The following is a 17,356-nucleotide window of genomic DNA, read 5'->3' on the forward strand; positions in this document are numbered from 1 at the left end:
TGTGTATTCATTAATAAACATACTTTATTAAGCCCTGAAATGAGCAGGGTATAGTGTATCATAATTTGAGTGGCAGGTGTTTTAAGACAGATCCTACAACATTTGAAATATCATCAATATATCTGATGTTTATTTTGAGGAGGTTTTTCTACCAGTGGCATAAAAAGACTTAGACAAGGAGTATAAATTCCTTGAGAAGGTCTTCTAGACTGCTTGTGACCAGAGTACCCCAGATTTTCTCTCTGAGGTAAGCTATGTGTATGTCCCTCTCTCACTGAAAGGCACTGTTAAATCGCACAATTGAATGCTGGCTACTGAAGCTGTGTTATTGTATGTAGATCTCCACAACAAGACGATGAGTAGCTTGTAAAACCATTGGATGCTAGGATGGAAATAGTAAGTGCAAAACTGAGTGATTCATCTCAAAGGAGTACAGTTGTTCAAAACCCAGTATGTATATGGAGATGAGAAGATGTTGAAACTAAAGCTCTGAGACATATGTGAAAGGCTTTGGAATAAGTAAATATTTGAAGGTATTCTTTCACTTGTATGTCTGCCCTCTTCCCTTTTTTCACTGGCCTCCCACCCATGTTCAGCTTCTGTCACAAGCACTCATTACACTCGTTCAGTTGTGTTAAATTTTGGGTCAATGTGTGCTCAGCCCCAGCAGACCCATTACATCTCACTACATTCAAGTACAAATGAACTAGCATTCTAGATGTCCTCAAGTAAATATTTGCTTATCATTTAATAATAAAATTTAGCAAGGATTATAAAGCGTAAGAGCAGTTTTTTTTTTAATCCCAAATCTTTGGTCAAGTGTATTCAACTCTATCCAGGAGATCAGGTGCAGAATTTCCAAAGCAGTTTCAATATCAGACTGCTCTTTGACAGCTTAGTCTATATCCTTTGGTGTGAAGCAGCTTCAAGCAGTATTTAGTTTGAGTGGAGGGCAGGGGGAATCGTGGATCCTTGTCTGCACGGAAGAGTTTCTTCAGAGCAGCAGGCAGTGTTCGTGACAGTGTTGTAGTCATAGCAGTCCTTGTGGTCCAAAGACATCGGACAAGGTTTGCAGGAACAAGTGCTAGCTTTTGCAAGATTATAGCACAGTATGCATATTAGTACAATTGGAAAAAGCAGGCAAGCCTTCAGAAGTACAAGCCTTTCACCAAAAGTAAGCTTTTACTTGTAAACTTCTCTCCCCAAAGCCTCCATGAAACATAACTGAATGGCACTTTGGTCCACACAAGCTGAAAAAACTTGGTTCAAAACTAAAATGCTGTCAGGTACCTAGAGGAGCAAAAGCTTTGCTATTGATTTTAGGATCAGTATGTATAATGTATGAAAATACTGTTTACTTATGCTTCTTGTGAAGTTTTACTGGTAGCTATTTTTCTTCCTAAAAATCTGTGATGTTATTTATGTTGTTAATTGCTGAAGAAAAACAGTTGGTGCTGTTTGGGTTCTGTTTTGTTGAACCACTGCTGCTATTTTTTTTTTCAACATACTTAAATTCTTAGCACTCTGTCAATTTCTAGCTTCCCCCTTCCAGTAAAAATCTTCATACTCAGTACTTGTCATCTCTCTCTGTCACTCTGTAGTTGAATAGAAACAGTTAAAGAAGGCTATAGAAAGATATCTGAGTTAAGGTCTGGGCTTCGATCTGTTTTGTCTTCAAGGAGATATTTTAATGGCAATCCTTCATCATAAACAAATGAGTATTATACGTTAAATTATAGCTAAGGTCTATCACAAAGAACTTCAAGATTTATGTGTAAGACATAGTTTGATTAACTAAGATAAATTTAATATTGTTCCTGTTTGTTTTCCTAGCTGTGTGTTGAAATATTTTGATCTGAGACATTGCTGAATATTTGTGTCACTTTTTCTTTTAGTTTACAAAAGTAAACAAGCAGCTTTGCTTTTACTGTGTCTCAGAAAGCTTTGGTTGTATGGGTTGTTTGGCTCTTCGGAGTCTGTTTTTCTGCTACACGGCATATGTAGATGTTACGTCTGTCATCATGTGTGGTGATGAATTTTAACTGAATTAATACTGGTCAAGCTCCTTGAGGAACCTTGACTGGAAAGTGCTAGAAATGTGTAACAGCTTTTCTGTAAGGTAGCTTGTAGTTGCGTGCTTCAATGGGAAATGGCTCTTCTGTGCATTTGGGGGGATTGTTTGAAGAGACACCTTAACGGGTATCCCCTGGTGAGAGGTGCGCGGATCTGTGAATTCCCATCATAAATGTGACTGCCTATTCATGACAGCATGGAAACGGGCGAGGAAGTCTTCGTCCCTTTATTACTTTGTCAGTAAAGGGAGCTTTGGGGTATGTTGTGGAGTTGGAGAATCCTTGGAGTGTTTAATGAGCAGCTTTATGCATTTATAGATGAGTTTGACTGGGGCTGAAACTGCCCACGAGGTACAATAGGTTGTTTCTCATTAGATTTTAAAAGGGGATAACTTTGATCATTTCAAAAGCAATGAAGCCTGATGTTCCAGTGAGAAAGTGGTAATTTATAGCTACCATTAAGGAGACAAAGACTGAGGGAAAGTTTCACTCTGAAGATTTACTAATGTGTATGAACCACCCTTACAACCAGAAATAGCTTGGTATTTCTCACAGAACAAAACAAAAGGGAGAAGGCGGTGAAATGGGGGTGGGAGGGAGGGGTGGAAAAGAATACCGCCTGTCTTCCCTTGCACCCTGAAAGGTCGAAACAACACTTAGGCAATTATAACTGCAACGAATAGTGGATGGGCCAGCGGTATCTGCCACAGGAGACGCAGCTGTGAGAAAGCCCCGGCTGCGGAAGGAGCGCGGCTGGTGGCGGGGGGGCTGGATGTGCTACCGTGGGCTGCAAGCACTCTAAGAACTGCACTGCCCTGCTTTGGAGAAACGCAAGCAAGGCTCCACCGAGCTGTGTACACGTGGGTCGTGACAGTGTGCAGACACACGGGCTCCTTGCAGGGGCTTGTCTCTGACTAGAAAGACACCCTTTCGCGGGCCGCCTCACAGACGCGAGCTCCGGTTCAAATACACTTGCCGCTGGCAGCCGGCGTGCGCGTGTGAGGTACTGCGGTACCTGGGGGAAGCGCCGCTTCCCCGGGACACCTGTGTTTGGGGGCCGCGCAGGTGCTGGAGCGCCCGTGCCGCGGGTGGGTGGCTGGCTGCCTGCCTCGCTGCGGTCTGCGGCGGCCTCTTGTGGGGCGGGGGGGCCGGGGCGGCCGGCGGGGCGCAGCGGTGCCGCGGGGAGGGCAGGGGAGGCCCGGCCCGGCCCGGGGAGGCCCGCCCAGCCCCGGCCGCCCCGCGCCCGCCGTCGGTGCGAGGCGGGCCCGCAGACGCCTCCTCCCGCCCGGCGGCAGCAGCAGCAGCAGGCAGCCGCCGCCGCAGCGCCATCCATGGGGTCCGGCGGCCGCCGCAGCGCGGCGGGGACGCGGGCGCTGCCGCTGCTGCTTCTGCTGCTGCCCGCGCCGGGCGCCGCCGCCGCCGCCCTGCCCCTCCCCGGTGAGTGCCGCTCCCCCTCCAGCCCCGGACAGCGGCACCTGGCCGGGACCGGGGCGGCGGCGGCGGCGGCTGCCGGGGGACGGCGGAGGGCGCGAGGGGGGGCGCGCGGGGAGCCGTTGGTGGGGCGCGCGGCGGCCGTTGGCGGGCAGGTGCGGGCCGCGCCGGGCACCAGTCTCCTCAGCGGGGCTGCCGCGCTCGGCAGCCGCTGCCCCGGGACCCCCTCACCGGCACCGTTCTGCGCGCACCTGAGGGCGCGGGGCCGCCGCCCTGGTGCCTCGCCGCGGTTCCTGCGGCCGCTAGGAGTTAGAATGACGCGAACGCCTTCTGAAGCTGGCAGCTGCGGCGGTACCTTCGGGCGTGTGTTGTGGCTGGGAGAGAGATGAATGCTGTGATTGTAACCGGGAGCGGTGCCGGTTGAAATTCCCAGCCAGAAAGCGATTCCTGCTGCTCAAAGTGGCTGACAATCTAAGTCGTCACCTTGTGGTGGTACTCCTGCGATTGATCCGGCTACTTTAGGAGTCGCTTTTTGGACCTGTGTTGGGGTGCTTCTTCTGCAACTCGCCCTCTTCGTTGGTCGTTGGAAATCTTTCTGTTTCTGCGTTTGAACTCTCCCCTGCTGAATGAAAAACTTCTGCTGCCCGTAACTTTTCTCCCTCTTCTTCTGTCTATGCTTCTTCGTCTCCAGGACTTCTTCCTACTGGTGTTTCTCTTTTCCCTCACTTGCTCTGCTCTGAAGCTTCCACATGGATATTTTGCTTCGGTATGCTGTGCTTTGTGATGGCTGGCCAGGTGACTTGGCAATGCTGCTCAACAGATGCTATTTTTGTATTTAAAAAAATAATAATAAAAATGGCGTTATTAATGGGTTACACATCCGTTTAATGGTAAGTCAGTCTTCTAATGTGTTGGGGGTTGGTGACTTTCATTATTTCTGTATACTCCCCTTGTTAGTGTAAGAAACATTGGGCTTCCTAAGGGTGATACTATGGATGTGATGGAGATCTCTTTCAGTATTAGTTTTATGTTAACCAGAAAGATGAACAGTGTCTCTTCTCTCCTCAATAGTTCTGCAAAGAGGTACAGTCATAGCTCCTTCTGGGGTAAACAAATAAATCTCTGTAAAACTTCATCGGCTAAATCTCATGGGGGATCTAGGCCATAATAGATTAATGTAGATGCATTTATAAGTGAGCACAAAAGCTTTGTACAAGCTTATCTGAACTGCATACAGATATATTCATGCGCAGGTACAGCCATTATACAGGTTTAAGTCTAGATACTCTCTGGATGTTTTTGTCTTGGGTTTAAAATTGATATGTGTGTGCTTGCAGCCTTTTACCATCTAGTCTGTGAAACATACAGGACTTATGCCCTATTCTCCATCTTCTGGCATCCTTTTTTGAATTTGGTGTCTTTTCACAGATGTGGATGAATGTGCCCTGGGGCTTGATGACTGCCATCCAGATGCTATATGTCAAAATACCCCTAAGCTGTACAAGTGCATGTGCAAAGTGGGTTACACTGGCGAAGGGAAGAAATGTGAAGGTAAAACGATAGAATTGCTTTGCTCTGCATTGTCTCAGTAATTGCACCTCCCTGCCTTCCTGCAAGGTCCTGAAGTGTTCTTTGGAACTGATAGAATTAGCAAGGGAAGCGCAGGTCCATAGCAGGAACGGTTTCTTCTCTCTGTAAAGCAAAGACGAGGGCAAATGTTAGCTAGGATACTGGGACTGAAATCTCGCTTTCATAAAAATGTTCTGGAGGTCCCATGTGCTACCGTGCATGAGATAGGCTGTTCAGCACCAAGTGTCCCTCACCTTGGCCAGCTTGGGACAAGGTCTTGGCCAAGCATATGGGACTCATTCAGCTTTTGTTTGCAGCTAGACTGGTACCCAGAAATAGGAGGCTTTGATGCTTTACTGTAGTCCTTACTTGCTGATTGTGACTTTGTGTTTTACAAATATACCAGGTACTGGTAAAGGTGCTGACCTTCAGATTTAGGAGCTGCTCACAATGCAATTGCTGGAGGAACACAGGGACTACATTATGAGGTTGAAACAGTGATTTATTATTATTATTTTTTTTTAATTTCTAATTGCCTCTAGCAAGCTAAAAAGGGGGAAAGAAATATTGTAATATGCAAATTGTGTAGCCACTGAAAAATTTCCTGCCAGCAGCATAGGGGTGGAACATGGTTTTTATGAGCAATTTCCTGTGATTTCCCAAACGGTGGCATATTTTCTTTTTTAATTTTTTGCTGTTCTGAAGTGGATTACCCATGTTACACGTATCTTTGATGTTTTTTGTATACTTCAAAGATCTTGGTGTGAGCGATACCATGCAGCACAGAGTTCCACAGAAGAATTGTGTGAAGGTGTTCATATGAGCTTTTAATCAACTTGAATTCTGCCTTGACAAGGCCAGACAATGACCTGTTGATACTAACTTTCTTATTTTTACTTTGTGTACTTTCATACTGTCACCCTTTGATCATGTCATCTTACTTTTGTCTGTTGCAGAGAACCTAAAAAAATAATCTCTGACTACAGATTGCTTTTAGATAGGAGCTTTACCACCACCCACTCCCACATCATCTGGTGGCCTTTTAAAGATGGTATTACTAAAATTTAACGGGATATTACGTGTGAAAACATGAGATATTTCTCAGAAGACAAAGCAGAAAAATAAGAAGTTTATGTCTTAAAACATAGGGGACGATTTGTTTTTCAGGCTGATCTTAAAATCAAAAGATCTGATTGATTTTCTCAGTTACAAAATCAAAAGAGAAACAATTGCATGGCTTTTCACCTAGTAATACCACTTGGTCTAATCATTAGTTTGTTTAATCAGCAGCCTTAAAAACCTTAGACTATAAGGTAAAGCTGTGTGGGAATCTCAGGGTATTTTGTCAGTCTTTGGAAACATTTAGCAAGTAATGCGTTAAGTGTTGTCTATTTGCAAGACAATGACGATTTAGGACAGCAGTTGCTGTTCACAGTTACACGGTCTCATCACGCAGTGTCTATAACACTCAAGCAAGCATCCATCATGTTGACTTTTGCTTTATTCCTTAGACATTGATGAATGTGATAACGACTTCAATGGAGGCTGTGTCCACGAGTGTTTCAACATTCCGGGAAATTACCGCTGTACTTGCTACGACGGCTTTATGTTGGCTCACGACGGCCACAACTGCTTGGGTAAGTGTTCTTGTGAACATTGCGAGTGGGTGTGCTGTAACATTTTAACTGTGTTCCTGGGAAATGCGTGGTCATCTGTTGTGCTTAATCAGCTCGGCTGGAGGAGAAGGTCACCTATGGGACGAGGGAATTCCAGGCGCCGATGCGCCATCCCAGTGTGATGCTTTCCCCATCTGAATGAGGGTCATTGCGCTTTCACCATTTGAGGGCAGTTGTGCTACTCTGTTTCCATTAAGTGCTTTGGATTAAAATGTGTGAAGTGGCGCCTATTATTATACTAAATGGCTTTCCTTAAAAGAACATGTGCTGTCATTGTCTTTTCTGTTCCAAAGTTAGTTTAGAGTCAATTCTCACGTGTGTTTCTTTACCTAGAAATCTTTTCTCTTGCATGTCGAGATTTAGAACGTGTGGGCTTCTCACTCTTACCATGTCTGAGCCCTTCCTGACATGCAAGCTATAAGGAAAGGGCACACAATTAGGGCTGTGCAGTTGCTGTGTATGACAGAGGGCCGTTGAAGTTCAGAGGGCCTAAACAAAATGCTCAGGGTTTCCCTGGGTAGTTAATGTGAAGCAAAGTACACAACCCTGGAAACATGTTCACTCTAGGCAGCACTCCCTTGACCCTGCACGCTCTCTGTCTTTCCCCCCCACCCCATGCTGTAGAAACTGTCACGTTTGCTTTTTCAGAGAGAGCTCAGTTTTTTCTCTTCTGCTGCACGTTGTGTGTGGATGTGTACTGGCAGACTTCCCTGCCAGTATCAGTCAGAGGAAACTTGCTCCCATAGCAGAATTTTAAGACTCCCGTTGGCTTGGCTGGGTTATTTCCCACTGGTGTACGGCAGATTGGGAGGGGGGCAGACCATCCCTTGGCTCTAGCTTCTTCTGGGTCAAATTAGAAAAGCTCTGGAGTCTCCAATGGGGATCGTGTTGAGTTTTACCTGCTGTGAACCTGGTGCATGCCCACAGATTAACTTCGTTATAGTGTAAATGGAGGGGAGAGTGAAGTCACCAAGTTCCAAGTATTTCACTGAAGAAAATAGAGAGGGAAGCAAACTATTTGCTGATGCTGTAACATTGAGGACATCTTATTTTTTCTCTGGTGCCTTTGTGTAAACACACAGTGGAGTTCAGCTGAGGTTATTAGGAAGGGCTGAAAGTGAGCTAACGCATTGCCTCTTATGCCACCAAAGGGTACATTCTCTTAGTATCCAGTAGCCCCTCTAGAACATAATTCCACTGACTTGTTTGGGATCAGTAAGACAGACAGAACATAGACCAAAATCTACCACCTGTTACATTACTGGGAAGCTGCTCAGTGTTGCATGGCAGACTTTTTGAAATAAAATATCATTGACGTACAGTGAAGTTTTTACTACTGACCAGCCAATTTTTGAGATATGATGTAAACTTTAAATAAATATTTTGGTATGCAGCAGCAAATTGGATCTTCTCTTAATCTGTTTATTTACTGTCTTCACACCACGGTTGCTCTCCTTTCACACTCATTTTTGAAGATCTCAGCTGTGTGCCTGGGTTTTAGCCAAATAGACAATTACTTGTTGGAAAGAGATGATATTTTGTAATCTTTCCAAGGTCCGTAAGGCAGAAACATCTGCTGGAGTTCAAATCTGTAGTACTGAAGGCTCATGGTGGCTTTTTATTCATGATTGTTTGCACATTCACATCACTGTAGCTCTCTAAAATACTCAGCTTCTCTGTGATGGAGATATGTCAGCCGCGCTTGTTGCTATGAGCAGGTCACATTCTTTTGCATCCCATTGGCTTACTCTTTTCCTTCAGTAGAAATTAAATCTGGTGTAATGCCACATTATGCTTTTTACTAAAAGCCTTTCTTTTTCCCCATTTTTTGGAAGGCAGCTGTTTTATGCTAGAAATGCTAAAGTGTTAAATTAAAAACATTGTGCTATTATCACAGGAACAATGAACAGAACAGGGAGCAAATGTAGTGTCCCATTTGAACTTGCAAATGAGACCAGTGCTTTCCCTAAGAAATGTTTTGTCTTGCTTAATTTTTTTTTCTAAGCTACTGAGCATTTTTGATTCCTATTCAAACTGGCATTTGAAACATTGGAAAATTAGGGTAAGAAAATTATTTGCCTGGTAGAGGTTACAAAAGTCTGCAGCAATTAAAGGATAAAATTCGGAAGAACTGGAGGTTGGGATGAACATCCTGTGTTCAGAGGCATACCTGAAGGTTTTTCTACTCTTTGTTTCTCTTGGCTATCTCGCAAATTGAGCGTTTCTATATTCTCTGGTATTGTTGAAGCTCTACGTATTGAAACATCAACATTGAACCTATTTCCAGAACTTCTGCTCTTGTCCTTGACTGTGGTCAGGCAACATGACAGCAGCCTTGACGGTAAGTGATGATGACCTAGAGTTGAGGGAGGAGGATAATAAATCTAACTGAGCATCAGAACTTGTGATGTATGACTTGTAGCTAGAGCAAAAGTAAGGAGGAAGAGGAGGAAAGTTTTATATTTAAGCCACACTTATTTTGAACTTGGTGTTTTTCTTCTTCCACTTTTGCTACAGAATAGGGATCTTACTGAAAAACACCATACATTGCTTGCATGGATTTGGAACCAAAGCTGTGTAACACAGAGCAAGATAGGAGCAGGCATGGATGCTCAACCTAGATGTAAATGTGCTAGGTTGCTTAGTGGCGGTACTTTCTGGCTGCTCTGAGAGGCAGTGTATGTTCTCCTATGTGGAGTAGGGAGCTGAGGCAGTGTATGTTCTCCGACATGGAGTGTGGGCCTAGTGCAGGTACCCTGCTTCTGTCTTCCTTGAAGCTGCTCTGCCTTCTTGTTTAGTTGGCCAGAATTTCCTGGGAGCCCTGTGATTGACTGGGCAAACTGCAAACAGGGGAAGAGGGGGGAGCAAAAATATATTTTTGCAAGGGTGACAGAACAACGGGCTATCCCAGGCTGTCTGAACTGCCTGGGTGGTTACCTGCTGGTTAGGGACCTGTTGTCTGTACTGTACATTGAGCAGCTAACACAAATAGCTGTCTTGGTGTTAATTTGTAGTGGTGATTTTCATAGGGGGCAGGTACAAAGCTGATCTCTTTCTCTTTCAGATACAGATGAATGCACGTTCAACAATGGTGGTTGCCAGCACATTTGCGTCAACACTGTGGGGAGCTATGAATGTCGCTGTAAGGAAGGATTCTTTCTAAGTGACAACCAGCACACATGCATCCACCGCTCAGAAGGTACTGGCTGCTTCCCTCCAGGCACCAAGCAGGAGTTTTTGACAGAAGCTCACTGCAAACTCTCCACAGCAGATTCAAAAGTATTTTTAGTTTGAGTTTTTTGAGGCTGTGAAGTATCTTGAAGTCCTCAATTCTTTTAAAAGGAACACTGTGTCAGGATCTTCTAAGTGACTTTGAAGACTCTCTGTATCCCTTCTGCCCCTTTGATCCCACCTGTATGTCTGCAGCGTTATGCCTTTTAAAGGCTGTACTGCTATACTCCCAGTGTACTTTATGCTCTGTTGTGCAGCTGAGCTGTGTCCTGATCCAGGAAATGGCAATAAACCGAGGGACAGTGAGTTCTGACAGTTTCCACTGACTTCAGTTACAAGGCAATATCTACGTTACCTCTAGGTACCTTTTAGATTCCACGTACAATGTTTAGGTTTCAGCTAAGAGATTTACTGTTTGTCAGCCCCAAAGGTATTCAAATAGTGTTCTTTGTTTTGAGTGAAACCTTTATGAAACGACCTTTAAAAGATCTGAGAGCCTTGAATGTCTAATTAGACATCGGGTTGAACAAAATTATTTTGGATGCCCTTGGGGAATACTTTAAAGTGGTTACTCAGATCAGGGAGTTGTCCATTGAACTGTACAGTGAATATCTTACTAAGAAGTATTTAAGGCTGCAAAGCTTTCTTTAATCTAAGGCTTATCGTTGGCATGACTATAAGAGGAATCTGAGCATGAATAAACAAATCTCACTTTAAAATTCCCCATACTGAAGAGATCAGCATTTATAGACATATATGGCCATCCAGAGATGAGTGCACTGAGGTGGCTGTCATCTGACGTAGCTGAATTGATCTTTTGTTTGAATTACGAATCCGTATTCTCAGCTTCTCTGGTACTGTGCTTGGTCTCATGGAGATCTGGTGATGCATGGTGATTTCTCAGGCCATTGCTCAGCTTGCTACTGCAGCAGGCTGTAATGGCAGGGCAAGGTGTTTCCCGTCATGTTTCCTTGCCAGCAGTGATGTGTGTTTGTGTGCATGGATGATGAATCCAAGAATGAAGATTAGTTGTTTTAACTTCTCGTCTTGTCTGATGCCAAGGGAAGAAAAGCTTCCAAATCTTCTCATTTGCTACTTCTTGAGTACGCTAAACTCTCCTGAACTAACAGCAGCAGCATATCCTGTTATTAATAATTGTACGTTTGGAATTCTTGATACTGAAATACACACGTGTTGTTTGTGTTTTTAAAGCCATTTTTTTGTGTCATCGCTGTTTGTTTACCTCCCTTCTCTTCCCACATTACTGTGAAGAAACTCTGCATGGAATTCCCCACTTTTTTTTTTTTTCTTGGGTGGGCTGGTCTGTTTTAAGCCAAATCTCATTGTCGTCTCTTTCCCCTCACTTTGTTCTCCTCTTTTCTGATTGTTGCTAGGTCTCTGCCTTATGTACTTATCTCTCTGTATATCCCTTAGTAGTCCTCTCTCAAGGCATCACAGCATGGATCTAAACATTGCTGCCTAGCCCACCTATTCGGTTTCATTTCTTATCTGTAATATAAGGCAGAATTTCCTTCCCTGTCTCTCAGCTCAGTTAAGAGTGCACATTCTTCTTAATGGTCTGCAATATTGGCCTTTATGTGCACAGAAGAATAGTGAGCTGGATTTGAGATTGGAAAAATATAGAGGCTTGAGGATGTTGTATTCCTTCAGATGACTAGTGTAACAGGGAAGTCTTCGACTCACCTGCCCTTCCAAGTCTATTTACTCTTATTTTCTGGGTTCCCTGTCACCTATTCCAGGATGGTAATGTGAGACTCAAGGTGAGGTAGCTATCAGAGGAGAGTTTGATAATTAAAGCTGGTTTTCATCTGATATGATTGTGTTGGTCTGGAGCACAGGGATCCTCTGAGGTTCTTGGTGGTTCTGCCTAGCCTCTGCTTGAATCGCATGAACTCTGTGTCTGTGCACAACCGTAATCTTTCCTAGACTGTCTGCTTTGAATGAGCTATTTGTCATCTGTATGTGGGAGAATGGATTTGCTTTGGGATGCTGTTGATCTGGCTGACAGGGCAGCATTGCACATCTTGTTTCATTTTCAGCATATAAGAGAATTTGGAAAATTTGAATGAAAATGTAGAATTTTCACTAGTAAATTTGCAGTACATCTTGCAGCTGCTATTGCTATTGATCACAAATCTTGCCAGTTTTTCCTGTGGTATTTCACAGGGTCATAGCTATCTACTTTTTGTGTTGAGTCAGTGGGAGTTAATTGGACCTGTGATTTGAAGGCCACATCTGAAACCACTGTACAGACCTGAAAGCTTGTGCACAAGTGACCATGTTAGCTATTGCTTTTAGATTCCTTCTTTCTTTGGAGAAGCAGTGATAACTAGAAAGCTTTTTGGAAAATTCTGCCTTAATGCAGAGCTGTAGAAAGCATGCAAATGGTCGAAAACATTCCTGGGAGGTCCTGTTCTGTCTGTGCTGATGCTTTTTGCCATTTAGCTCCTAGGGGGCTGCCTCTGTGAATCTTAGGTTGTTCTTCATACAATTGCCTCTCCTCCCACCCTCACTCTGTCCTACTGAGTGTCTGCCTGGAAGTGCCCTAAATGGAGCCTTAGTGTTCTTAGCAAATTGGTGCTGATGTCCCAACATTTACTGTGGAGAAGAATACAAAGATGTAAACGATGATACATGTAAGCAATGAATTTAATGTGCCCCTATAGAAAAATACTGAACGGGCTTTTTGCCTGTGTCTTGCTAATGATAGAAGTGCTCACATTTCACGGAGGTTTGCTGGGGAACGTCCTAAAGGTCCCGATATCTAGAAGGACTGCTCTGGCTTGGGGTCCAGACAGGCACTGGATTCTGTTGTCTCGTCAAAGCACAAGGTGAGATTTGACCAAAATTTCTTTGAGGTTTGGGTCTGTACCATGATCTGCCATTAGAACAGCTCTGGAACAGTGTGACGTGGGAGACCTTGTGTCTGTGACAGAGTTTGCAGTCAAATGGCACTTACGGTTTTACGGCCATTTCTGTAATAGATCCTTATAAAATGGGGCCAATTGGAAGGTATAATTTTCTACCACCCCTGGAAACACGCAGCAAGCTTCATAGTAAATGCTAAAAGGTATGAATGTATTGCTCTCTATGAAATGCTCTCTTTCAGGTCATCTGGATTTTGGTGGGTTTGGTCATGTACTTTGTTACACAATGGGTACTCTGTTATTTTAATAACGTGCCCTCATTTGGAAAGTTCATTTTTAGCTTTCTTTGGAGACCTGATTGAACTCTGCTTGTTCAGAACTGATCAATTCCCAACTCGTTATTTACACCATTTGTCTGATGTAAGTGAACTTTACCAAAGTACCTTCTTGAATGGTTTTCCCTTTGGTAGCTCAATAGACACAGACAAACAAACAACAAACTTTAACAGAAACTAAGCTGCTAATTCTCTTAATGCTGTCTCACAATGCTGAGCTAACAGACCAAATCATACTGCATATTTAAGAACAAAAAAGTCACAAAAACACAAGAGTTAATATGGCTAATTTGTGGTCTCATGGGTAGTCCCATTCCTTGACTGACAGCACAATAATGGATGACAGCTTTCATGTGGGCTCCTTGGGCTGTGTCTGTGTGCTGCAGGATCTGCAGTGTCCTTGTCTTGTTAGACTTCTACAGGGTCCTCACTGTGGGAAAGGAATGGAAAAGCCAGTAGAGCAGAATAATCCAGGCTCTGCAGCATCTATTCTTTTGCTACATAAATCTTTCTTAACAGAGAAAGGGTACCATAGTTTGTGCTTCAGATAGCCAAAACAGTTGTGTGCAGAGCAAGAACCTAACTGAAGTGTGATGGAATAATGATGAGGAGCTGACCTCTGATTGCCACTGACTGCCAATACAGTGTTTCTTGTTTCATTGAGATATGAGGCTGCAAAAGGCGCTGCATAAATTCTAAAAACATATAGGCTGTGAAATTGTTCATGCTGACCCTTTCTGGCAACGTGTTCACCCTTTTCATTTCTCTGATAGTGCATTTGCTCAAGTCAGTAGAAGTCCCCTGAGTTAATGTGGTATCAGACCTTCAGTGGGATAAGCCCTTGCAGCTGAAGTATGCACTGAGTCTTCTCAAAGTGTTCTTGCCAAGAAAAAGAACATTTTGGTGTAACGTGTTGTCTTATAAAAGCTAAATACACCAAGGCAGAGCATCTGATGCACTAGGTGGCAAAAATGTGTTCTCAGAATAACCAAGGAGAGTATTCTTTTTTTTTTTCTCTTCTCTCATTTGGGTAGCAACATAGAAGATTTCAGCAAAACTCTGTGGTGTTCTGGTAACTCAGCCAGCTGACATGTAGTTTTAAGTAGTAGGCATACAAATTGTGTTACAGTCTTGCCAATGACCCTGGCATTGATTTAGCTGAGCGAGGGTTAAGGTGAAAAAGCCTTTACAATAGTTGTAGGAACGTTTCCTACCTGTTTAATTGACTTGAACCTTTTGCAGAGGCCAGACAAAACACTATGGCAGTCATTGAGAGCTAGTGCATGAACAGCTTGTAACTGTCACAGACAAAAATGGTGCAATGTTTTTTATGAGGTGCACCAAAAGGAAGAAAGTCACTAGTGGCACCTTGCTTTTTCTTTTGGTTTCAGCAGACACTGGCACCAAATTCTGTCCAGCTGGGATGTGCGCAGAAGTACAGAACAGTGTGATAATTCCCAGTGGGGTTTTTTTGAAAGAGATTTGTTGAAATCTGAAAAACATGAAAACAAAATAGTTGACAAGAAAGAACTGACATACAGCATAGGTACCACTTGCATGTTTACCTGGTCATTACTTGGTCATTGCTGAGGTAGGTTGTGACTTTGAGAATCTGCTTTGTAGACCAGTAATTGAAATGGGGATGCCATTTTTTTCTGTGTCATCCTAGACATTCCTGTGTCTGGTGGATAAGCAGAGAATTAACGTCACTTTAAGCTTTGATCTTGTCAGGTACCAGCCAGCTTGTGTTTTTTATAAAAGGTTCTATAAATGCTGATATAAAATGAGAGCATGGGATAAGAATGCAGATGTTGTAGAAATCTAGGGATGTTGCTTTTTGACCTTGCAATCAAAGAATGTGGGCGCAGAAAAGATTATAGCTGGAGAAGCCTTGGAGGCCACTGGCTTTGCAGGATTGGACTTTCTGCCTTTCTAGTCTTTAAGCTCATACATTTTGTTCTAATGCTGTGGAGCCTTCCCAGAAGTAGCAGGCTGTTGGCTGTGTGTATATTGGACTAACCTTATTTGACTGTTGCCTGCACACAGAGATGCCGAGGATGCTGATGCTCTTGCACTTGTCCTGTTTTGCAGAAGGCATGAGCTGCATGAATAAAGATCATGGCTGTGCCCACATCTGCAGAGAAACACCCAAAGGAGGGGTTGCCTGTGAATGCCGACCAGGATTTGAGCTGTCCAAGAACCAGAGGAGCTGCATTTGTATGCAACATTCTGCATATGCTTATGGTTTCTGAAAGTGAACAAATAGTGTTCTGTTTGCAGTGATATGGGATTTGATATGTTACAACTAAGCTGGGATGACATGCCTAAACTCTGAGCATTTGAGCCAAACTAGAATCAATGACTTTGCAGGACACTATTGCACAGATCTGCTGTTTGTTTAAAAAAAAAAATAAAAAAATCTGTACTCTAGGAGTTGTACCATTATTTGTAAGTTCAGCTTCCCAAGACAGCAGTGCATTGTTTCAGTCTCAGAATTCTGAGGAAGGGGGTATGATAGGAAGGTGTATTGGGTACCCAAATGGAGACAAAATTGGACACTTTCTTTCGAAGATGCTAGAAGTACTTGCGAGATCTAACATATATTTTCTTTCTAGTAACATGTAATCATGGAAATGGTGGCTGTCAACATACATGTGATGATGCTGATAATGGGCCTATTTGTGGGTGTCACCCCAAGTACATCATGCATATGGATGGGAAAACCTGTCTGGGTCAGTACGCAGAGTAGTAGTTTTCTGTTGATGACTAACTTAAGCGTGGTTTGACATTGCTGTGTGTATGAGTAATACTCCTCTTAATAGCAGAGCTAGAAAACACCAAGGAATCCCAAACTAAGAAACCTGCTAGTATACAAGGGAGTTTGTTGGGTCCAAGTGACTTATGCTTCCATATATAGGTATCTACCTCATACTACTGCAGCCTGTAATTAGTGCTAGTCCCTCTGAAACACAAGGCTTGTTACCAACCAAAGATTTCCTTCTTTCTAGGACATTTTAGATTCAGTTTCTTGTATAGCATGAGCCAGAGAGTGTAACCAAGCAGTGCATGCATTAAAACCAGAACTCTGAATTCAATTAGAGTACAGTTTTTGTAAGACAGTTATCCAGTAAAGAAAGCACTTAAGACCCATAAACTCTTCCAGTCTCTGGAAGACTTTGTTGCCTGTTGATTGAAATCAAATGCTCAGGCACAACTGCCTGTCCTTGCATTAGTCTGTGATAGATGATGACAGTGTGCTCTTAACAGAGCAGTTTATGACAGTTCAATTAGTTCTTTCATCTTGTTACTGTTCACCACATCAGTAGTGTGTTTTCTGTTTTATTAATCTTGAGAATACTGAAACGAGTAGGAGTTGTAAGGAAGCAACAAAAGCAAAATATTCTCATGGCTTTGACTGAAGGTTCTTCATGGCTTTCTTTTTTTTTTTTCTTTTTAAATTTTATGTCTGCCTAGTTAGCTCCAACTGTCTCTGATAATTTAGTGCACGATGTGTCTGTTTGCATTTCTGTATATACTGAATATCAGATGAGATTTCTGGTCAAGGCACCTTTGCTCATTTGTTTTTTTCATGCTCCTTACAGAGAGGGAAGAGGCTGCTGTTGAAATTCCTGAGGGAAACACTACAGCAGGAGCTGATGTGGACAAGAGGGTGAAACGACGGTTGCTCATGGGTAAAAGTGTTTATCCAAAATAACTTTGCTGTTTGCTCAAACGTTTTACGTTGAAGAATTGTTTTTTAATGTAACCATCGTAGTTCTGGACTGAATTCTTCCTGAAATGCCCCGCTCCCTTTTGAGGACAGAATATTATTCTATTATGTATAAGAAACTGCATGTTGCTTGTGATTTTTCAGTAATCATGGAAAGCATGAGGAACTTGTCCTCAAAGTACCATGTTTCCATGGTTCTACAGTACAATCGTTTCTGTACTACAGCTTTAGCTGAGTGATTGTGGAGGAAATAGAATTTTACCTGCTTCTCTTGATCTGAAAGTACACTAGTGCATGGAAGAGAACTGGCTCCAGTGATGGGTTACACCTAGAAGAGCACAGGGAGCATAGGCCCGTTTTGCCAACGCAGGTATTTAGCAGTTGCTCATGTATAGCAGGCTAAATGTAGCTGAACAGTGTGCTT

At 43.3% G+C, this 17,356-nt stretch overlaps 1 protein-coding gene across 8 annotated transcripts in view; it reads left to right on the forward strand.

Moving 5' to 3' along the window:
• Positions 1 to 3,275: 3,275 nt before the first annotated feature.
• The window catches only part of SCUBE2 (signal peptide, CUB domain and EGF like domain containing 2), a 42,969-nt gene continuing 28,888 nt past the window's right edge, over positions 3,276 to 17,356 (forward strand). For 3 of the 8 annotated variants that reach the window (XM_083839938.1, XM_083839945.1, XM_083839943.1), the window contains exons 1-7: positions 3,276 to 3,509; positions 4,932 to 5,054; positions 6,584 to 6,709; positions 9,813 to 9,947; positions 15,294 to 15,419; positions 15,818 to 15,934; positions 16,805 to 16,894. In XM_083839938.1, coding sequence (XP_083696064.1) covers positions 3,404 to 3,509; positions 4,932 to 5,054; positions 6,584 to 6,709; positions 9,813 to 9,947; positions 15,294 to 15,419; positions 15,818 to 15,934; positions 16,805 to 16,894 — 823 coding nt within the window. In that variant the 5' untranslated portion in view covers positions 3,276 to 3,403. The other 5 variants (XM_083839939.1, XM_083839940.1, XM_083839944.1 and 2 more) reach the window with 5 other exon arrangements.

This window comes from Anser anser (assembly GCF_964211835.1).
Source record: "Anser anser genome assembly, chromosome: 5".
Classification (NCBI taxonomy): Eukaryota; Metazoa; Chordata; class Aves; order Anseriformes; family Anatidae; genus Anser; species Anser anser.